This window comes from Pleurodeles waltl, chromosome 12, assembly GCF_031143425.1.
Source record: "Pleurodeles waltl isolate 20211129_DDA chromosome 12, aPleWal1.hap1.20221129, whole genome shotgun sequence".
NCBI classification, from domain to species: Eukaryota; Metazoa; Chordata; class Amphibia; order Caudata; family Salamandridae; genus Pleurodeles; species Pleurodeles waltl.
The window spans coordinates 290069388-290092781 of record NC_090451.1 but is presented as its reverse complement, the minus strand read 5'-3'; the positions used below and the strand labels follow the sequence as shown (position 1 = coordinate 290092781).

At 42.8% G+C, this 23394-nt stretch overlaps 1 protein-coding gene across 1 annotated transcript in view; it reads left to right on the top strand.

Annotated features, from left to right (window-relative positions):
• LPCAT2 (lysophosphatidylcholine acyltransferase 2) overlaps positions 1-23394 on the top strand; it is a 159208-nt gene that overhangs the window by 52567 nt on the left and 83247 nt on the right. Inside the window, exons 6-10 of the mRNA XM_069216275.1 lie at positions 1684-1742; positions 7444-7478; positions 9349-9403; positions 16205-16287; positions 18954-19079. Coding sequence (XP_069072376.1) covers positions 1684-1742; positions 7444-7478; positions 9349-9403; positions 16205-16287; positions 18954-19079 — 358 coding nt within the window. The remainder of the gene's footprint in view (positions 1-1683; positions 1743-7443; positions 7479-9348; positions 9404-16204; positions 16288-18953; positions 19080-23394) is intronic.

The window sequence follows — 23394 nt, the reverse complement described above, 5'->3', positions numbered from 1 at the left end:
TGATGGAGTCCAGAAGTGGTCGCAGTCAGTAACAGTAACATGACTGTCTTCCGATTGCCAGCCCAGCCCCGAGCACAGGGTGAATGAGCTACAGGTTGAGACCTGTGTGTCTGGATAGATTCCTCCTCCAGTTGGACTGGTTGGTGAGCCCAACTAGGCAGACCTCCCTGGGGGTGAGGTGGTGTTGCAGTCTGCTTTTGGTCTTGGGTCGTGTTTGCAACTATTGGACCACTTCTAGGTTCTTCACAGTTCGTCTTTGGCTACAAATTGTAATCAGGTGCGCTCCCTGCCTATGGCTCAGGCAACCGCAGTCATGCAGGCACACAATGGGCAGCTGCCTTGAGGCAGCAGGTTTAATTACAGCAGCATAGTCTGCTCAGGTTGATTTGAGCAAGTGCCACAAGCTTGGCAACAGTCAGTTTTTCAGTGGAGCAGGATGCTTGTTCACATGGACAAGTGGGATGTGCTGCAATGGCAAGAGTCCATTCAGGCACACAGGTTGGTTTTGTTGAAGTATCCTCTTGGGCACTTTATCAGTGCTGCAGATCCTCATTTTCAACTCTGTTAACAGACCCAAGGCAGGAGCATCAGTCTTCCTTTTGGAAGTTTCTGTTGGACTGTCCCCACTGCTTTGGGGTAACTGCTCTAGTCCATACTGGCAGTCAGAAGCTTATGCAAGGTTGTCTCACTCTTTCCCTCTTTCCTCGGATTGGTTACTGTAGGTGTTTAGGACAGGGAGACTGTTCTTCATTCAGATGAGACTCCGGGTGATCGCCCCTTACCGCTGGGAAACTGGCTATTATGCAGGTAGATATAAGCTCTGCTTATGCAGTAGTCCTCTGGGTGTTTTGTGGAACACCCCTCCTTGGTCAGAGAGAACTAGAACTGGAATGAGTAGGTCAACAGTTCCCACTTCTCTACAGGTACATCAGACAGGAGTTGAACAGAATGTTTTTTTACAGTCAATCAATCAATATTTGTAAAGATCAGCTACTCACCCGTGAGGGTCTCAAGGCTCTGAGGGGGGAGGGGAAGGACTTCATCCGAAAAGCCACAATCAGTCAGGTTGAGCTGTTGCACAAAGCAAGGCTTACTTATATTCTGTCTGGTTTTCGTCTCAAACAAATTCCCACATAAATGTGTTTTATGATCCTTTCTGAAGCAAGGCCTGAAATATTCCAGAATGTGAAAGTCAGTCTTCTTTCACCAACTCACGCCAAACGTGCCTGCATTGCTTCGGTTTCTTTTCCTACTAACGACTGTAAACTGTGTTTAAAAAAAAAAAAAAAATGTAATGCCAGGAAGCACATTTCACCAGAATTTGACTACTGATATCTGAGCTGCTAGAGACGGCGGCTGCATCTGCATTTGTAAAAGCAGTCTTCTCCTTTTGTATATATGCCTCATGAGATGCATTCAGTTAAACGTCTTTGATTACCTAAGTTCACTTCAACATCTTTACACCTGCACTAATGATTAAAAGTAAAGAGGATGCTCCCTGATCTTATAGTATTGGTTGATAACAGAGTTTTATATCAACCTACTTCTGTTCACTGTTTTCTGCAGCATTAAGGAGTCATTACTGGGAGCTGTACAATTTATATTTCTCAATATTTTTTTCTTAAATACATGAAAGTGTATGGTAGTTTAACATGTTGTAATGACTGTAATATTTTGTTGCAGGTGCTTTCGTCCCAGGTGTTCCAGTGCAGCCAATTCTGATTAAATATCCAAATAAACTGGTAGGCATTGAATTTCCATGCACAAATGTTTTGTCAATTCATAGAACACCATATAGGATGTATTCATATTTGTTAATAGCAGATTTTATTGTGCTTTTGTTCATCTGTCTTCAAATAGTAGTGAACTGCCTGGTTGTATCCTTCAGCTCCCATAGTTGTTTCCTCAGTAAAGACAGACCAGGTTCCACTTTGAGTGACAGTGAGTCATAGCACGTTACTATCTGTCTCCCTCAGGTACGTTATTGAATGACTCTTAAAAATCAATTAAATCATATGTGTCAGTGTCACAAAGAACAAAGGATACTTAAGTAAGTCCAAGATTTAAGTCCATCAAGGCAGCACTTGCCTGCAGTCAGTCATAGGAATTAAAGTCCATCTAAGGCAAGTGTGAAAAAAAGTTTAACAACTTGTCAGTAACAGACCTCTGTACTCTCAGGCCTATCTCCTGGTGATGTTTTTCAACTCTGTCTGTGTTTCTGAATCCCCTGGGCGTGGTTCAGATCTAAAGAGATCCTTTTGTAGTGGATCCTATTTGGTTTTATTGGGAACCAGGAGATAGCTTAGCCTTCTGGCTTACAGGCCTGTGCCCCTGTCACCTAGTGACTTTTAACCCTCTTAGCCTGCTCTATTTTAGCACATTTATTTAATTATTTCTTCCAAGATGGCTGCTATGTTTATAGTTAGGAAGATGATTTCATTTTACATTATCAGTGCTACTCTGTAAAGGTGTCACTATCAGAGTCAAAGATAAGTGATATACGTAGGTATTCACATCATGTACTTTCCCACTTTCATGTGACAGTAACATAATGTACCTTTTCGGGGAATTGTTTATATAATTGTCGCCCCAAGCATGCCTTCTTGTCTATTGTTTGGAAACATACCTGCATCAGGGGTCCTACAAGATCTGTATAAATACATTTCACACAGGCAAGATTATCAGAGGGATTCCTACCAGATGGCATAAACGCTATCTATGCTACACGTTGCCTTGACGCAGATCAAGCCTTTGTGTCCCCATGGAGTCTGATATAGAGACCTCTTTCCAAAGTAGCGAGGGTTGGGGGGCTCTTCTCATGGACATTGTACTGGCAGATTAAGTTTAACACACCTAGCTCTCTTTAGGTTAGAGATTAACTTCATCATGCTAGGGTACTAGGGCCTATTCACATCTCATCTTATTGCAAGATGGTGGGTGCCTTTATTTTCATGACTCCTTTTTTCACATTTCTGTTTCTTGCATTGCTCGTTAGCCTAATCATTGCAGCCCATGCATTTTACAGTAGATTGTAGTCTTGTTAATAAAACCTATTGAAAATGTTACTGCATCTCCTTCGTTGCCTCTGTGTGCCTGAGACTTGTTGCTCAAGTGAGAAAAGGGTAATCTCCGTTTAACCACGACTACCCTGAGATGTCGCACTCTTGAGTCCATGCGTAAAGGTTGTCACAATCACCTTTTACTATTTGGGTTTGTACTGCTTATGCGCCAGGAGGGTTGGATGACAGTTGCGACTTGCTGTAGCACTGGCCTAGTCGCCTACAAACAAAAATGCTGTCATCCTTAAACCAGCAGTCTTGCCTAGAGCAAGAGTCCATCTTTGACACTTTCTCACCCTGAAGCCCCTCTTTACTGACAGCTAAAATATGTTGCTTTTGCGTAGCAGATCAATAAATGAAATATTGCCTCTCATTAAGCAGTTAGGCTTTTTCATGGCAAAGTTAGCAGTGCACTTCAAATACAGAAAAAGTTAAAGGACCAAAGTTCAAAGTCAAACAGATTGTTATAGGCACATTATTTCAGGATTTATGCATCATCTATGGCTAAACAGAGGCCCTAATATAATACTTCTAGCATATTGTGAGAAATCAGGATCAGATGGTCCAAGGCAGTCAAACGTTATTGGGCTTCAGTTCTAAAAACCATGGTCTTTAATTTCTGGTGTCCTCGGACCTTTGTACTGTAGACTCTCAAACTGGGAACCAGATACCCTTTCTAGAACTTGACTCCCAGGGTAGCAAGGCAGAGCAGTCAAAGGCTCATGGGCAGATCTGGGAACAAGAGACTGAGAACTCTGCAATGCAACAAACAGTGCTTAAAACAAAACTCAATGTCCAGTAAGAGTTTTGTTTTCTTGTGAAAAGGAAAAAATCTTTAATACTACCAAAACTAAATTACTGCATACACAATTACAAATATGTACAAGATGGCAAATTTAAATACCAGTGGAGCTGCCCTCTAAATGCAAACTTCACAGAATGCACATAAATGAAGTGGCACAGAAACCCACCTAAATGCAGATCAGATTATCCTTTCTGGAGGCAGCTTTAACAGTTTGCACAGCAGCAGGTCATAACCCTTAAAATTCCTATACCCTGTACGTGCCTAGAGAAGCATCAAATGTACCTTAATAAAATCAGGCTTACTGGCTTTGTCAAGGATGCTGCCATACAGCCATCACCAGAATATAAGCCTTCTATATTAAGAAAACATTTCCACAGTAGGAAACATACTAGGATATTAGGAAAATATGCCTTGTTTACATTTTTACCAATAACATGTCATCACTGTTGCCTATGACATTCATGCAGTACTGTAACAGTCTGGGCAGAGTGATGTTCTTGGACCTGTACCAGGAAGCTATGTGCCTCTGGAGGTGGCTGGAGAATCCTGGACATTCTTCTGGGCTCCAGCCACCTGGTGGTGTCCCTGAATGCCTACACGACAATCCAGAAGAAATGACCGGATGTGTCGTATGGTGGCACACGAGTGGCACATCCCAAGCAGGTTGTTTTCTACTGATGGGGGGGGGGGATCCCTGGCAAGATTTCTTTTTATCTGCGTCAAACGTGTAATGTCAGCAATTTTGTGCATTGACGTTTCTGCAAGACCACTCTCTAGGAGTAACGTTTTGGCTGTAACGGAACAAGAAATTTGTTTATGCCTTTCTGCCACTTCCTCTCTTGTTCTGAAAAAGGACATGAATTACCAGGCCCAAGTCATCCTATTGGCCCATTATTGGGTAAGGGGAATGTGGTACCCTGAACTCCTGAGCATGAGCTTCTATCCTCTGATCAGGCTGCCACTTCAAGAGGACCTCCTAACTCAGCAGCAGTGCATGGCCTATCACCAAAATCAACGCAGCTTACACCTTCATGCATGGAGGTGGTGCGGCAGCAATTGACTGCATTCAGTTTACTGATTAATGTTGTTGATGTCTTCCTCACTGCTAGGTGCTCCTCAACAAAATTCATTTATGCTGGGTGCTGGGACAAATTTATGACACTGTGGAGTGCCCAGAATATTGACACCTTATAGGTTAAACTGTTAGATGTCCTTTTATTTGTATTGCCATTAACCCAGCAAAACCTTGGAGAGGGCACTGTTAAAGGTTATTTTAAAGTCCTTTCTGACTTACTACATTTGCTGAACAAACCATCCTAGTTCAAATCGGCAGTTGTGATTCAATTGGTGTTCCCCAGAAGTGCTTTAAGAGTCCACGTAGATTGTACCAAGAAGGATGAGAAGGATGGAGTGGGTGATCAGGCTGCCACTTGGGCGTCAGTACATATGTTCTTGATGCACTAGTGCCTTGTCAGCATGGTCCAGAGGGAAGGACACCTCACCCCCTTGGTTCTGCAAGATGTTTTGGTCTGAGCTCATTCCACACACTTCAGCTTGGGCTGGTACTGCTTTTGGAGTCTATTCTAAGGTGATGGACCTGCATTTAGCAGTGTCCATGATCCATCAGAATAACTTAATTACCTTCTGTAAATCTTTCTGGTTGGATGCTCTATCCAAATGCAGACGTCGCACTGTGCTCCCACATACCTGTTTTGTCAAATGGCCTCTTTTTAGAATCTAAAAAGGTCCACACACTGTAACCAACAACTGTTCATGCTCTGCGTCTGAGGGAAAGGAAAAGGCAGGAAAATTACATCAGCTAGCAGGGAAAGTGCTTACATGCAGCCCTGCTCCTTCACTTCTGGTATGGTATGGAATGAATGCGGAACTACATGGTGACACCTCATGGCATACAGGAGCACTGCTACGAAAGATCCCTGGATCCAGTCTGGCACCTAGGAAATATTCAAAGGTTGGCATCTACAGTTAGAGTAGTGGTCCGAATATTAGCAAAGGTAAGTAAGTTGGTATTTGGGTGTAAGGTGTTACAAACACTGGATAAACAAGCAGCTGAAGCATTGGTTGTAGAACTGTCATGGCTTAAATCTAGCAACCGAGGCCTTTACACCATTTCTTTCACTGAGCTATTTATTTAGACAAACCAACTGAAGAGGAAATATGCATCAACAGACAATCCTGTGTGTCTTAACTGAAATGGCAAGTAAACCAACGCTACAGGCATGACACAGGTCTACTACTTTACAAAACTACTGCCAAATTGGTACAGAGACCCTTTTTTCTTCCATTTGGCTGGGGTCATGTGTGGATACAGTGTCAACAGTGTGTGTATTGTGTCATGGATGTATGGCAATATCTGTTTCTGGCATCTTTGTGTTGGACAGACCATGGATATTAGTGTGCATGTAGTGTGCTGTGTAGTGCAGGAGAACACATATGGCTAAGTGTGTGTGTGTGTGTGTGTGTGTGTGTGTGACTTACCTCTATTCCAGCGCCATTGTCCAATGTCTATATAGTCCAGCGATGGCCTCCATCCATCAGCAATACACCGCCTGTAGGACTTTAACATCTAAATAGGGTCAGAAGGAACCCATCAGTCTGACGGCTAGGAAGAGCACTCAGTCGTGGCTGCCTTGGGCTCAGCCATAATAGATTTATATATGGCAAGTGGAACACTGTTGACTTGGTGGTAACACTGCCAAGAACTAAGTCAGGCCTATAGTCTTGAACACTGAGTTGGTAATCCTTCACCTGCAGTTACCAGTACCATGTGGCCTGGTAATTATGTGGTGAAAGATTAGTTACTCATTACTCTGAAGTGGGAAATAACCAAGGGAAATTGTGTGTATAGTCGCACATGTTTTACCCTCACTTCAGGCCCTTTTCCCTATGCAGATTACAACAGGTTCTTCCATGTGTAATGTGTATGGGGAGTTAATCGTGAGTTTTCCCTCACAGTTTATAATCCTGAATTGTCTCTAAGTACATTTACAGTCCAATTGAGATTACTGTAGATCCTTGCAATTTCATATCAGTGAACATGCCAACAACGGGTGAACTATGGTTATAGGTAAGTAACCCTTTTCTTTCCATAGTGACAGTAGCACACCTTTCTTCCTACGCACCTCCTGTCACTTGCTCTACATGGTGCATGCCTGTAAAATCTATATAAAAAGGTCACTTGCAATGAAAGTAAGTCAGACAAGAGACTTTGGCATGTGAGAACAGTGTATTCCCTGGCACAGAACATGTTTGTTTTTGGAATCTAGTTTAGTTCTGCGATGTATGCTGTGGGTCCTTCTTTGCAGGGATCATTTGAAGTACATGGAGTTTAGTAGAAAGAAGAACTTACCAGGAACGTTTACTTATTCTTCATGCCACTATGCATAAAACATTCTTAAAATATATAGGTAAATATCATCTTTTTGCAAGTCACAATTTGGGGAAGCCTACAAATCTTTACTCATTTTCAGAGTGAAATTATGAGTAATGTAAGTGACTCAGTATTTTTTTTTTTTAAAGTCCTTACTTTTTAATTTTTAAACGTTAACTTTCCTTTAGGATACAGTTACGTGGACGTGGCAGGGGTATACACTGTAAGTTACCCAGTGAACTGTGTTAAAAATATATTGTCTTATACAAACCTACGTTTTGTGAAAGTTTATTTAGTGAATACTATTATAGTAAATTGTCAGCAGTGTGTGTGAGTAGTCAATTTTTGCCGTAGTTATGTTATTTATCTTCGTTAACAGCTGTTAAATTATATCCACCAGTCATTTTTTGTCTTTCAAGTGATCGTTATTGAAATAAACATAGGTCTCGAGTCAACCAGCTTTACTTCTTTGAAACGTTTACAGTGCTGTACCGAAATGATTGTCTAATTATTAACTAGGTGGCTACTTTGTGAGTGTAACATTTCACCAGTTGGAGGTACATGAAGTACACCGCTTGCGGACATGACTCCATAGGATATGCTGATGCACCAAAAAATAAGAGTACAGTTGTAACAAATCCTTGATTCGCATTGTAAAGTATAGTAAATTGGCCCCTCCCCTATAATATGTACAGCACTTTGGTCCTTGCTAGGTTAGCACTATGGGACTCCCAACAGTTACAAAAATACATATGTAAATCTGATACCATTTCAAAGAACTCCCGATTTTTTTTTTTCTCAAGTAGCATCGTTAAACTAGGATTGGGAGAGCGTATAGATCTATTGGCTGTGCAATGGTTTATTTGTATCTTGAATTTTTTTTTTTTTTTAAATAATACAATTCCAAGATGACCAATGATGCATAAGCTAGCAATCACATGCAGGGATGACCATTTTACAACATTTTGCTTTTCATTTCTGATAAATGCCATTCCAAAATGGCTGTCTATTTCTGAGAACAAACACAGGCTGGAGTTCATGTGTATGTGTATGCGTGGATATTGACAAATCTGCAGCTATTTGGGACTTCATTTTTTAATTGAATGTGTTGTTCCACGAGATAGTCATTTTAGAACAGTAAGTTAAAAAATATATCATTTGTGTGGGATGTCACGCAACAAAAAGCCGGGAGTAGCCTGATAACACAGTACAGTTTCCAGGCCCTAAAACCCTGAAGGGACAGAGGAGCAATGGATGAGCAGGAAAGTGAACGTCCTTTTAGCAGTGTGCAGCCGTCAGGCCAGTGCAAGAGCACTGTTAAGAAAAATAAATTTAAAAAAAAGTGAAGCAGGGAGAGATGGGAAAGCAACATCCAAAAGGAGAGGTGAAGGGGGAGCTTAACCCATCTACTACCATGTATCCTAAAAGTAATATGAAAAGTTAATTTCAATGTGTCAGAAGTGGAAGGATACATCCAGCCAAAATGATGGTAAAACGGCAAATGGCCCATAAGCAGGGCAAACACAAGAATAATGAAGAAAACCATTGCATCAGGGGACTGAGATGGAGAAAACAAATACGCTTATTACCAAGGGGCTGACCCAAAGCTGACTCAAAGTTCTCTGAATTTATTGTATTGCTGACAATTGGTTTTTGACAAACGACTGCTAATTCTGAAAAGGGAGCCAAGTAATTAAGTTGGAAATATTATCTGCAAAAATGTGCCTCCTTTGTTGGGTTAGCAAAGTGACATCATGTAAGAGAATCTAAGGTCAAATGTAAACGCTTTCATACATCTAATAATTAATTGTGGCCTCCTAATGTGTTAACTGTATTGTCCGTGGCTTTTATAGGTAAAACACCTTAGGATCAACATTTCTGGGGATGTGGTGAAAGGTGCATCAGTCAAAACTGCAAATACAGAGGCCTTAAACCTTCAGACGCTATTGTCAATAGCTCAGGTTGAGTTTGTCACAGTGTCATCACTAACCATAGGCCTCCTTTTCTCAATGTATTCAGTGCCCGAGATATTATCAAATTATGTTGCCCATAACTGGACTTCTTTCATTAACATAAGTCTTTGTTGTTCTTAGTAAACAGTCTTTGGCGATGACCCTATGCCAGCTTTACACAAATGTTGAAATTGAGGTGAGAACTTGATGATTCTTTTTTTTTTTTCTTTAAACATTTGGATAAAGTATTATTTTATGATTTTGTCCTGTGACAATACAGCTATATCCTAAAGAGTGTGAGAAAAGGTGAACACATTCATTTTCCCTGATTACTTCCCTTTTGTAGTACTTGGAGATTACGCTCCAAAATTCTGAAATCAAGCTACTTTTCTTAATTCCTAGTGCTACTTTTTCATATCTTACTTTTCATGCTTAGAGCCTGATTTAGAGTTTGGTGGGCAGGGTACTCTGTTGCAGAGGAGACAGAGTACCCTGATCCACCTGCCACTTTTAGACCGGGTGGACCGTAAACAGGGCCACTGGAAGTATGTGGCAGGAGACCCTGTTATATGGATAATTGCACATTTGTCGATACGTTGGACTGCGAGCAAACTTCTGTTTCCTTTTGTGTATTCCTTCATGTTCGTGGCGCTTTAAATCAGCTTGCTTATGTAAAACTGTATTACTTTTCATTTTCAATTTATGTGGCAATAAAAGTCCGGTTAAGACTCTACAACGCTAATAGCTCTAAGTCGAGCAAATGCTTGTTAAACTTGGTATCACTGTATAGGCAGTGGTTGCTCCTTATCAGTAACAGTTTAATACCCAAATATAAAAGCATTAGAAAGGTGACCAGTCCAGGGCTGCCACTGCACAGCAATGTGTAACTTTTGAACCGTTTGAGCTATAAAGAATTGTTTTTGTTAAAACTTGTGTCATATAATGGATTAACTCTCAAATACAGCAAATCTATAATTATGCAAAATTGTTGCACAATCACATAATTCCAGTGGCCCTGACCATAAGTGTTTAGTTGCCAGGGCCTTCATTGGGTCTTGATGTAAATCTTCCTCCGACGGCCCAACGGTTTAGGGCTTGTCAAAGAAATGAGATTACACTTCCTGCTCTATGTAAGATGAATGGTTTAATGTATTTTTTTCCTGTCTGTCACACCTAGGAAAAACATGACTGTGAGTAACCAAAATAAGTGTCCTCGCCCCCCCCCCCCCACACCATGGGAGAAAATTCCCATGATGTAGGGGGTATTTGTTTTTCAGAAACAAAATATTTCTTTGGGAGTTTGTCTTGAAGACCTGCAGTCAAAACCAAAAGCAGTCACCCACCAAACTTCTTGTACAAAAACATCTGCAGTGACAGCGGTTCCTTTCAGTTTACAGAGATGACCGCTTGTCTAGCAGTCATCTCTAGTTTTGGTGGCTGGTCCATTGTGTGTCACTAAGATGAATCTGTTGCCAGAAGCAGTAGGAGGCTCAAGGGGGCCAGCTATGTCAACCCCAACCCTCTCAAATGGCACTCCAACCACAAGTAGTGGGATCAAGGGGGGCTTTGGAGTGCCACCAGTCTTGCCACTGGCTTGGCATGTGACACAAGAGCAACAAAACTCTTTTGTGTCCTCTGACATATGAGACCAGTGAAAGTGAGGGACCAGTCTGTTCCAAGTCTTGCTTTGCCCCAAATGTCCAGCAAAGGGACTATCCTGCACCAGTGTTAGGAAGAATTCCCTATATTGCAAGGGACTAACCAGTATCCTGGTAGCACCAGGTTTTGAGTCCCTTGCTTCTGTATAAAGGAGATTGTTCTCCCGGTAAACCCTGTGAGAGTCACTGTCACCCCCTGCTTCTTGTTTGACAGCTTTCTGTCTCAAACCCTCTAATGTGGGACAGGTCTGCTGTGCCACACTCCATTCCTCCCTGGCAGGCCCCCCTGCACCCAAAAGCTCAGCTGTGTCAGTCTGGAGCTCCTCTGGTGTAGGTTCTGCACATGGATTAGACTCCTCCTCATCAAAAGGGAATCTTCAGGAGAGGGAGGGATAGTGCCAAGCGTTTGCCCTTTCTACCCCTAGTTTTTGGAAGCACTTGGTCCATTGTTCCAGGATCCAAGTTTCCCTGTCCTCTTTACTTCTTGGCCTGAGTCCTGGTAAGAGCAAATATGTGCCCTGGAATGCCCAGCATGGCTGCATGAGCCTCCAGTTCCACTTCCACCCAAGCTGAAGTTTCCAAATCATTGCCCAGTAGACATTCTACAGGTAGGTCAGAGGATACCACAACTTACTTGGGACCAGTAAACCCCCCAGTTGAGATTCACAACAGCCATGGGGTGGCTAACAGTGTTATTATGGGTGTCAGTCACTTGGTGCTGATGACCACGTATGTGTAGCTCAGGGGCTACCAATTTTTCCATCACCATAGTGACACTGGCACCTGTGTCCCTGTAGGCCTGAACCTGAACATCATTTATTAGGGGTTGTTGCTTGTACTTATCCATGTTAAGGGGACAAGCAGCAAAGGTGCAAAGTCAGCGCCACCATCTGAGACTAAAACAACCTCAGTGGTTTCCCTAACTAAACCAACCCTCACTACATTACCCAAAGTGAGCCCAGCTACACCTTCGACTGGTTATTTGTAATGTATTTCCCACCACCACTTCTATTACTAGGGGCACTTGTGGAAGCAGTGGAGGTTGTGCTGGTGAGAGGTTTGGTGTTCCTCTTGGGACAAGTGGGGTCACTTGTCTAATGAACTTTGTTTTTACACAGGTAACACCAAGGCTTTTTCTGTTGGTTTGAAGAGGATTTGTACCCACCCCCAGAAGATTTTTGTGGGCCTGATGAAGACTCTGACTTTTTATCTTTGTCCCCACCCTTATCATGTGACTTACCATCCATCTTCTTGTGCTTGTCACCCCTGTATGAGCTTTTCTGTTCACCCTTGTTCTGACCCATTTGTCTGCCTTCTTTCCCAATTTTGGGGGAGAAGTCAGATCTGAGTCTACCAAGTACTGGTGCAACACGTCAGACATACAATTGTTAAGAATATGCTCTCTCAAAATTAGAATTTATAGACCCTCATAGTCGGACACTTTGCTGCCATGTAACAAACCTTCTAAAGCCTTCACTGAACAGTCCACAAAGTCTGTCCAATCTTGTGAAGACTTTTGTCTGGTTTCTCTGAAGGCAATTCTGTATTGTTCAGTGGTTAAGCCAAATCCATCCAAGAGTGCTGTCTTAAACACATGAGTATTCCTCCCCGAAAGTGAGAAGTCTATCTCTCCCCTTGCCAGAAAAGGACAACCATAGAATAGCAGCCCACTACATCCGATGTACCCTATGTACTTTACAAGTCCTCTTAAATGCAGCAAACCACGTGTAGATATCATCCCTCTGCTTGTAAGAGGGAACAATTGTGTGCAAGCTCCTGGAATCAAAGACCATAACTCCTGAAACTGCTGTTTCTGCTGCCACCATGGGGAACTAACCCCATCCCCTGCCTTTCCCTTCCCACAGCTAAGGCTTCCCTATCTAGGGCCAACTGTTGCTGTTGCAGTCTCAGTCTAGCCTCCTCCAATCTCAGCTTTCTCAGTTCCCTGTCTAGGGAGTCATCCCCTGAATTGGATGCGTGGGACCCCTCAGAGACTGACGTGACATGGGAATGTGCAGAGGTAGATCTTTCCATAGCTTTGGTAACCCTAGTGACCTGACCTCTAGGTGTGAAGGGAGCTCTACCTGTGTGTGAACCCCTCCAACTGACCGGTACACTTGATGGTTTGCCAGGGGGAAGATTTGTGAAGGACCCTCCCCTGAATCCTCAGGGGAGGGCCCCCTGATTCTAAAGGGTTAGAATCCTCCCCCCCCCCCCCCCCCCCCCTTTCCTCCTCCTGGTTACCAGACTGCTCCTGGTCATCCTGGAGAAGGAGGCATAAATGGAAATTCTTGCTAGCGTTCCCCCCTACCTCTAGGCTTCTCTCTGAGCAAAGCCCCCTTAAGACTTTGAAAGTCAGGTTCTCATAGGGAGTTCCCATGACTCCAGGGGTGGCCTCAGAGGAAGACATAGTGTAGAAAGTTAGAGTAAGGGGAAAGGGAGGAGAAAGACCTACTTTACCTAACTTTTAGTCTTTTAGAAAGCAAGTGAAAAGACTAGGTATACTTTTGTATAGCTCTAGGTATAGAGTACACTTTCTTGTGGAACGCACCGGCGACAGAGTGAAGAAGCCAAATGCGGATTCCTGGTTGGTGCAGAAGATGTCCCGCGCCGGATGAATGATTGTAGTCTGGTTTGCGTCGCTGGATTCCGCCAACAAGCCTTGGCACACGCAAAACTCGAAGTTGGCAGAATATGGAGCTGCCTGGGACCAGGAGAGACCTGCTTGCCTCTACCCAGGAGGGCGAGACATAGGGGGCTCTCCGCAACTCAGGAGCCCTCAGAAGACCGGGCAGCGCGCACAGGAGTCCCACAGCACAGGGACAAAGAAGGTACAAATGGAGGCCAGCGCAGCATGACACAAAGGGATCCCACGCCACTGGAGAACCACTCAGGAAGCTGTGCATCATAGGATGGAATGCTGGGGATTTAAGCTGTGATGTGCACGAAGAACTTTGTGGAAGGTCACACAGAGCCTTGGCAACTGCAATCATGCGGTGCACGGTGGTACTGTGTTGCTTGGGGAGGCAAGCTCTTACCTCCACCAGAGTGGGACAGCTGGACCTTGGGAATGTCGGGTCACTTTAGTCCACCACCTGTGTTGCTGGATCCATGCTCTTCGTCTGGAGAGGGGACCCACGCCACCGGACGTCGCTGCAGAGAGGTGCCTGCTGAAGCAGGGAAGTAACCCTGTCACTCCAGGGGAGACTCCTTCGGTTCTTCTGGTGCAGGCTGAAGACAGGCAGTCCTTGAAGGATGCACAACCTGGAAACTGTTGCAGTTGCTGGCAGGAGCTGAAGATACAATGCTGCAGAAGTCGTCTTTGCTTCTTTGTTGCATTTTGTAGAGTTCCTGGAGGGTTCAGCTTCGGTTCCATCGGTAGAAGATGAAGTAAAGGACGCAGAGGAGTCCTGCTGTAGTCTTGCAATCCAAATCTGAAGAAACACCCAGAGGAGAGGCCCTAAATAGCCCTGAAAGGGGGATTGGTGACCTAACCAGGTAAGCCCCTATCAGGAGGGGTCTCTGACATCACCTGCTGGCACTGGCCACTCAGATGATCCCAGAGTGCCCCACCACCTTGGAATCCAAGATGGTAAAACCCAGGGACACTCTGAAGGAGCTCTGGGCACCACCCCTGGGGTGGTGATGGACAGGGGAATGGTCATTCCCAGTTCCTTTGTCCAGTTTTGAGCCAGAGCAGGGACTGGGGGTCCCTGAACTGGTGCAGACTGGATTATACAAGGAGGGCACCATCTGTGCCCTTCAGAGCATTTCTAGATGCTCTGGGAGGCTACCCCTTCCATGCCTGTAACACCTATTTCCAAAGGGAGAGGGTGTAACACCCATCTCCCAAAGGAAATTCTTTGTTCTGCCTTCCTGGGCTTGATCTGCCCAAGCAACAGGAAGGCAGAAACCTGTGTGTGAGATGGCAGCAGCTGGGGATGCCTGGAAAACCTCAGTGGAGCCCCAATAGTGCATGGGATTGTGCAGCCAATACTGGAATCAGTATTGAGGTACAATTCCCAGTTGTTAGACACCTTACATGGCCATATTCGGGGTTACCATTGTGAAGCTGGACAGAAGTATTGACCTATGTCCAGTGCACACGTAAAATGGCGTCCCCGTGCTCACCAAGTCTGGGAAAATGGTCCTGGATGACGTAGGGGCACCTCTGCTAGTGCAGGGGTACCCACACACACAGGTACTTTGCACCCAGCCTTTAGGGTTGGAAGGCCTCACATATAGGTGACTTATAAGTGACCTGATGCAATGAAAATGGCTGTGAAAGGGTGCATGCACCATTTCACGCATGCTGCAATGGCAGTCCTGCAGAAGCCTTTGCATGGGCTCCCTATGGGTTGCAAAAGTAATGCTGCAGCCCATAGGGATCCCCTGGAATCCCAGTGCCCTGGGTACCTAGGTACCATATACTAGGGACTTATAAGGGGGGACCCGTATGCCAATTTGGAGTGAAATAGTGAGTTACCAGTATGTCGTGATCAATTTTGAAACAGAGAGAGCATAAGCACCGATGTTCTTGTTAGCAGGACTTTAGTGACACAGTCGAGCATACTTTCAAAAACAGTGAAACATACTGACAAGCAAGCCATAAACCATAAGCACTGGGGTCCTAGCTAGTAAAATCCCAGTGACACAGCCAAAACACACTGACCTCAGGCAGAAATTGGGGCTAACATGTCAAAAAGAGGGTACTTTCCCACAGATATTCTTTGTTAACATCTCTTAGTAATGTTTGCATGCAGTTTTGTCATCCGTAGTTTTGTATTAACAGTTTTATGACTGCATGATGATTGCCTTGTGAGAAAGCTTATACTCCTACATTAGAGTTATGACAAGTCAAAGATAATATATTCCACTTGTATAGGTCCATTACAAGTGCATGTGTTCAGTATTCTCATTAGATGGACACGAAGGGGACCTTCTCCTGGCCTCCTCCTTAATTCTAAATAACTTAAAGTAACTTCCAACAGAATCAATTATTGATCATAACGTTTTAGTGCGAGCATGTTTTGAGTTTCTGACCTTAATTATTTCAATTTATCTTGCATATAATTGTTGAATTTCTGAGTGGATTTCCTTGCGGATATATGTGTAGGTGGGTTAATGCAAGAAAGAGTCACTGGGTGGAATACTGATTGCATGAATGAGAGTCAAAGTGCATGTACGGTGAATATTATTACTTAAACTCACCAGTGATTGAATAGGCACTTTCATTTGTAAGCCAAAACTAATGTTATTGCCAGCTCACATTTAAGATTTTTTTCTGAATTGTGTGTAGTTACGGTACTGATGTGGGCTTGTTTTCACTTTAACCACAGTTCATGCCGGTCCACGTTCCTACCAGTGAAGAGATAAAAGATGCTAATCTTTTTGCAAACAACGTCCGTTCTGAAATGGCAGAGTACGTACGTGTACACGTTCAGTCATGTTTTTAAAGGAAGCTAACAATGCGTAATTATGTAACTTGTAAAATTATCTTATTTCACAATATTTATTCGAAGTATTAGATCAATGAAATAGGGAAAAATATGAAGTACGTTGTGCATCTTTTGAATTGAGTAACAGTGAAACACTAAAATCGTTTAGAATTAGGTGGGGCAAATGCATGCAGAAATTATACTTGGAAATAGGCAAATATAAAGTGCAGCTTGGTGAGGGCTAGATAGTTCTTAATTTGTAAGATCATAGAATCATCAAAAGGCGTACTTTCTTTTGGTATGTAAGTAGGACACTTTATAGCATGATCACAGCTGGGATACAGTGGAGCATTCAACAGAAAGTCGAAACCCTAATATGTTAGATACTCTTGATAGAGGCTTAGAGAAGTAGGTTACTTAATGTGTGTGGTGATTTTTTATTTTTTATTTTTTTATTTTTTTAATGAAGACGTGTCTTTAGTTTACCTCTGAATTTGAAGGTATTGTGTGAAGCTGGACCACTTAATAACTGCGACACCTGTAAAATCGTATAACACCTAAGCTGGAAGCAGGTCAAGAATAGAAGGGATTCATCATATCATTCTTCAACTGAAAAGACTGTGGACGACATTTAAACAATACCTGCATTTTTGTGACCATGGTTCCTTGTAGGGTTTTGAACAACCACTGTGCGGGATGAATTTCATAAGGTTGGTTCTCCTAGCTGTTCCTGATATGTTTCACGTCTCCCTTGTTGTTCCAAATCCCAAATCTCTACTTCTAATTCTCCCAAGGACCCAGCTTCAACCAGCCTGTGCAACCCTTCTATGACGTCATACCCTCATTAGCTTGTGAAGCAATTAATATGATATAATGCCAGCCTAATGCTTGCACTTCTAACTCCAGATACAACCCAACATTCTGCAACTTTAGAATATTTCCAGGCACCAGATTTGATCCGTACGATTTTTCATCATAGCCCCTGTGTGGTGGCAGGTGGTGTCGTGCAGCTCTGTGTCAACTCCCCTCCACTCCTGAAGTGACGACTTGAGCTGCTGTAAGCACCGCCTAAGCGTGCTGACGTTAATTCCTTTCGGTCTGCACCTTTATATGCACGGGATCTGGAGCTAACACCTAACTTTTTCTCATTCTTGTTTGACAAGCTTTTTCTCAAATCATTTCTTTCCAGTGTGCAAGGAGATATGTCCCCTCCTATAATTACAGGGTCTGGGCCTTGTTGGGGCTGTTTCAAACACATGTCTGTGCCAGAACCTCTAAAGTATATCTCTGGTGTTGGTTGGGCCGCTTAACAAGTCCTGCAAGGAGTGTGCCCTGGTTGATGCACCCGAAGGCGATCTAGGAGTTCAAAGCTGTGTATCACTGAGCTCTGATGGAAGTAGCTTGAGGGTCCCATATTCTCAAAATCAAGGACATGGACCCGTTCTGGCTGTCGGGGCTGGTCCTGCAACAGGTCGTTGTGATCCGAACCTTCAAGTAAGTCAGAATCCAAGAAGAGGCACGTAGTGACCCTTGTCCCTTGTCCCAGTCTCTCTATTCTCTGTTTAAGAAGTTTTGAGAAGGTTAAGGTGTCCTGTGGTCTTGCTGTTGGTCCCCTACAAATTCCACGACTTCTGCAGCCCAAATTTCTGGGCCCATCGGCAATGCTATAACCGATTGAGAGGTTTGAGGAGACCATGATCTGCATTTTTGATTCTCTCAGGCACACCTTCAGGCCTCATTGACATGTGAAGGCCGCTGCTTGGGTTACCACTTTCCTCTTTTATAAAGCTTAACTTTCCCACAATGCCTCATCCATGGCTGATTGGATTCTGGCCAACTACATAAACAATAAAATAAATACATAAAAAAATATTCCTCCAACACGTGCTCACCGCAGTGCTCTGAAATGTTTCCACTTTAACTGTGTCAGAAGAATACCGGGTTGAGACAGAACGGAAAACCCAGGGAGCTCTCCCTTTCTCCTCATTGGAGTGTAACCCCTCTTTATTCACCGACCTTCTAATACACGGGAGGAGTGGGTTTTGCTACTGAATCTGAAAGATTTTATACAGTAAAATGTATGCCATACACGTATGTATGTTATTGTGCATTATTACAGTTTTAACCATGTGGGTGCCATAATCTGCCACTACAGCTGTGCCAGTGCCATTCCAGCAGGAGCCATGATTTTACCGCCGTGGCAGTAGTTACAATGACAAGGTTGACCAACTTACTTGGCAAAAATTCCATTTATGAATTTACAGCGCCAATAGCTCAAACTCAAGCACATGCGAGACCTATTGCATTGCAAATGCTTGTTCATATTACGATTCAACATAGCTTATGTAAAAAAACAATTGATTAACATCCACCTACTGAACAACACATAAGATTGACTGCCATCGGCTGGTACAATGTGTTTAAGCAGAGTGATCTATAATAGGATGATTTCTTCCTGCAGTCAGTTCACCGATAGCAGTCTGTTGAAAGTTTAATAGAAAGCAAAAAAGCTTGAACGCATTCTGTACAGCGTATCTTTATATTTAATGGGAGCTCATATGAAAGAAAGTACCTATCTGCAAGGAGGAAATTCACTACTATGACAGTTGTAAGTTGTCATCAGATTTTTCATGTTTTCATGTTTTTTTAGAGCGTTGGGTGTGCCTGTTACAGATCATACTTTTGAAGATTGCAGACTGATGATTTCAGCTGGAGAACTGACATTACCTATGGAAGCTGGCTTAGTGGAATTCACCAAGATTAGCAAGAAACTGAAGTAAGATCATAGGTTCTGCTATTTAATTTGTATTTTGCTTTTTATTGTGTGTTGGATATCCGTGTATATTACAAATGTGTAAATAACGGGGCCCCGATTCACAAAGGGCCAGTCTTGAAAGTCAGAAAGTTGCTCTCGAATAACTATTTTATATTTAGAGTTAACTTTCCATACTTTTTTGTGCTTTGTCACAAATCACAGGAATAGTAATAGAAACCCCACCCAATGGCAGATGTCTAGGAGCAAGAACTTGTGTAAAATTTACGTATGTGGAATGTATATTAGATGGATAATGCTGAATACTGCAAAACTGACGTACATTTGCATATTTAAACTTTATTTTTTCTCTCCGTTAAGGAAACGTCTTTTCCTACAAACCAGTTAAATATGGGCTGAACCTTTCCTATCTATGCTATAGAAATGCACTCTTGCTGGACTATATTAGCATGTTTTGAGGATGAAATACTAATTGACAAGAATGTGTGTATATATGAGTAAGCGTACATGGTTTTGCATGTTCAACGATGTTTGCCCCCAGGAGCTCCCAGCAACCAAACAACTAATGTATTTGCAAACGTAAAGCATGCCCATATGCTGACAGATTATGTGCTTTGCCAAATGCACTTAATTGCCATAAAATGCCTCTAGTCTTGATTCTGAACCGGGATCCAGAATTCATATGCATTAAACTGCCGTTTCTAAAGGACACTTCTAACCGCAGATTCTTCACTTTGTACATTTCCCTGGGTGTGTCAGGCTAGGTCTGGAAACTTTTTAGGAATTATTCAGTGTGTCGGTAGGCGGTGCCATTGAAATCGGCAGCAGTCTCATCCCATCTCTGAAAATGATGGCACAGAGATATACATAGGTGCCACCCCTGTGCACTGACGTCACTTCCGTTATCCCACGCCTTATCATGCAGAGCCTGAATTCCGTTTCTTAACTTTTGACACTCTTTTTTTTACCAACCTCCAAAATGTTAACAGGGTGCTAGGTAATATGTCTTGCTTCGAAGACAAGATGTTGTAAGCCATGTTGAGCCTGCAGAAGCAGATGTCTGTACGGACACACATGAATTCTGCCTTTGGTGCTTCGTATCCAGCATGATTCGAAGGCATGTAACAAACAATCCGTGATGCTTCCAAATGCTGTCCGGAGCGGTAGATGATGCTTAAGTCAGCGGCCTCTAGAAACTAGGCCAGTCACACTCCAGGTGTCAGACCTTTTCCCTTTCAAAGTCCAGGTACTAGTCCATGTAGCTGTCCTCGAGTAAGTCCAAGATGAAGTTGAAAGGCAAGTTTTGGAGTAAGCACAGGAAATCCAAGCTGGATGTGCCTCCCCTCTGCTCCCTCTCCAAGGAGAGATTGCAAAGTTCTGACTCCAAAATGCTTTTCAGCTACTTATTAAGTACCAACTAAGTGTCATATCTGAATTGTTTTCGGTAGAAGAGCAGAACTGCCTTGTGTGTTCTGTTTGGTGATTTTGTGGTATTTTTGACGTGTCTTGTTGGGAACATTGATAGCCAACTATACGTCATATCTTCATTGTTGGATACAAATGAACCATTTCGTCTCACGTGTTCTATTGTGCATAAAACATAGAATAATGAATTTGTAAAACAAAGAACAGCAAAAATAATACAACGTAAAGTAATAATAATACATATTATATTACTAATGATGATAATAGCCATAAAAGAGTAATTAAGATGGTATATTACTATCTCTTTGACCCGAGGAGAGGGCATAGGAGACCAGGATTTGATGGTGGAACTGGTCTTCCATGATACTCTTCTTCTGAAGCGAAACTGGGCCCACGCAGTGCTTGTATCAAGGAAGAAAGAAATATATTACAACAGGGAATGTAATAAGTAGCTTTTATGCAACAAGCCTCAGTCCTTGTTAACAACCCTGCGAGACAGCATCGGGACCTTGACAGTGCAGAGGAGCATGTGTTGGTTGAATGAAGCTGAAACAGATTCTTAAGAAAGGTGAGCATCGAGCAGCTAAACAGAGTTGTGTGAATAAAGAACTTCAAACAAGTCTTCACCTTGAAGGCCAAATCCTCCATCTGCTTTCCATTGTATGTGACCCTGGACTTACTGCCACAATCCTCACTTAACCCCCCCATACCTGACAACAAGTGCAGACCTATCTATTAAGTGACTCATATCTTGAAGGTTTGGCCATCAAAATCAGATATGTCTCTCAGTCTACACAAAATCAACAGGTTGAAACATTAGCATATCCTGCATCAGGAGACACAGAACTTACAGACTCTGACCGCTGTAGCAGATTTTTCTATGTAGCGGACCAGACTTTGAGTTTAAACATCATAGCTAAACCTCACATAGAGGACTTGGCTTTCCACAGCATAGCTATCTCACCAGACAGGAAAACACATAGATTTAGACCTGATGAGCAGAGCTAACTTCAGTCTATGCAGCTCTTTCAATGGTGCGCTTTACAGAGCATAGTTATTTGCTATGTTGCCCAGTTTTTGTAGACAGCTTTTAAGTTAGCAGTGTTGTTTCTCAGGTTTAATAACCTTTACAGGTTCAGACAGCATGAAACCGAGTGGTCTTTGCTGCAACACAAAACATGATAGTTTCGACCGTCCTATACAACAGAATTATGTCTCCAGCTATATCCTGCATACAGGTTTAGACCTCAGTAATAACGTGTCCCTCAGATATCATAACGCTGATAAACCCACTTCTCAGGCAGCATAATTATCTCCTAAAATAAACAAATATACCAGGAATTCTCAGCATGCCTCCTCTTACTCAAAACCTTGAGTAAAGTTGTGCCCTATCTACTTGCCAAAGGTAAATGGATGGTCGGTCATTCAAGCAGCCATCGCTTACAGGCGAAATTGTGATAGTCATCTATTTAGGCGAATACAAAAGATCTCATCAGCCGTCTGCAGATTATTGATAATAAGCCTGCCACTGGCTCTTAGGCCTTCCATACCAATCCTTTATTATAATAATGTATATTGCTGGGCTATACTGGCTTTTGTTGATAAAAAGTCGTATGTTCAAGTCTCTGTTTTATATAAAGCTGTTCACTGTGGACAAACATGCAGGCCTTATATTTCCTTAGGCGTTACACTCTACCTCTTAGGCACCCTTGGTAGTTCTTTGATATTGTAGTGGTCACTGGAGTGATCATGCCTTTTCGCTTAAGGTGACCATTCTGTGGATTGATCAACCAGTTGTCCCTTGTTCTGATCCCAGTTTGTTAGACTTCCAAAAAAACCTCAGCCTGCTTGTTTTGGCTTGACCAATAGCGAGGACACCCTTTGGTAATAGAATGCTTTCTAAAATGCAGAATTATTTAATGAACAGACTCGGGCCTTTTACCCTATGGCTAATCTTCTGGTTACACAGCTTGGACAGTTTGACTTAGTCAACAGGTCTGTCGGTTAGTTTATGTTGTTCCTATCACGTGACGTATTCACACTTGATCTATATCAACCAAGAGAGTTGAAAATCATAACAAGAGGCAGTAAGGGGCTGGGTTCATTTCACCAAAGCACTGCCCATTGATTGTCCACATACCTTCCTCCCCTGTACACATTACAGTAGATACCGCATTGGCTCTCCCAGCATTCAGAGCCTACCTGACTAGTTTTTCAGCAAATTTTATATCTTCTTTCACCTAGTTTAATGGCATCCATCTTAGCAGTGACCCGATCTCTGTCTGATAATAGCGATTGGTAGAGTGCAGTATTTGCATCTAATTTTCTCTAAATCAATTGGATGAGAAGCCCAACCTCACCATGTTTTATAAAGCTGAACAAATCTAGACCAATGTTACTTGCCCAACATGTTTCAATAGTATTTTGTAGTTCTCCTTGGTAACCTGTTACTAATATTTAAGAATGCTGACCTATATAAAGTCAGCTCTAATGTTGTCTCTCCGAGTGGCAAACTGGGGTCTCCCTTAAGACTCCCACCTTGTTTCAAAGTGGCAGTTTCAGCTTTTACAGAGTTACTGCGTTCGCTGGAAAGGTGCATGCCTAAATTTTTTTTGCAAAGCAGTTGAACGTCATTTCACCGTCTGTAGAAATGCACATCTGATGTGTCTTACCTTTTAGTTAAGTAAGCAGTTTTTAATGTAGCTAGTAGATCAAAATTTCGCTGGGCATTTGAATGGAAACCTCTCTTTTGGGATCACCGTCCAATTTCCTTCTCCCTTCTTTATTCTGATTTTTACTAATTAGATGATTCTGAAGGGTACAAGTTATAGACTGTCCGAAATTGCCTCGCTCCACAGAAGTTTGGTTTTAAACTTCACTACATGTCATTCTT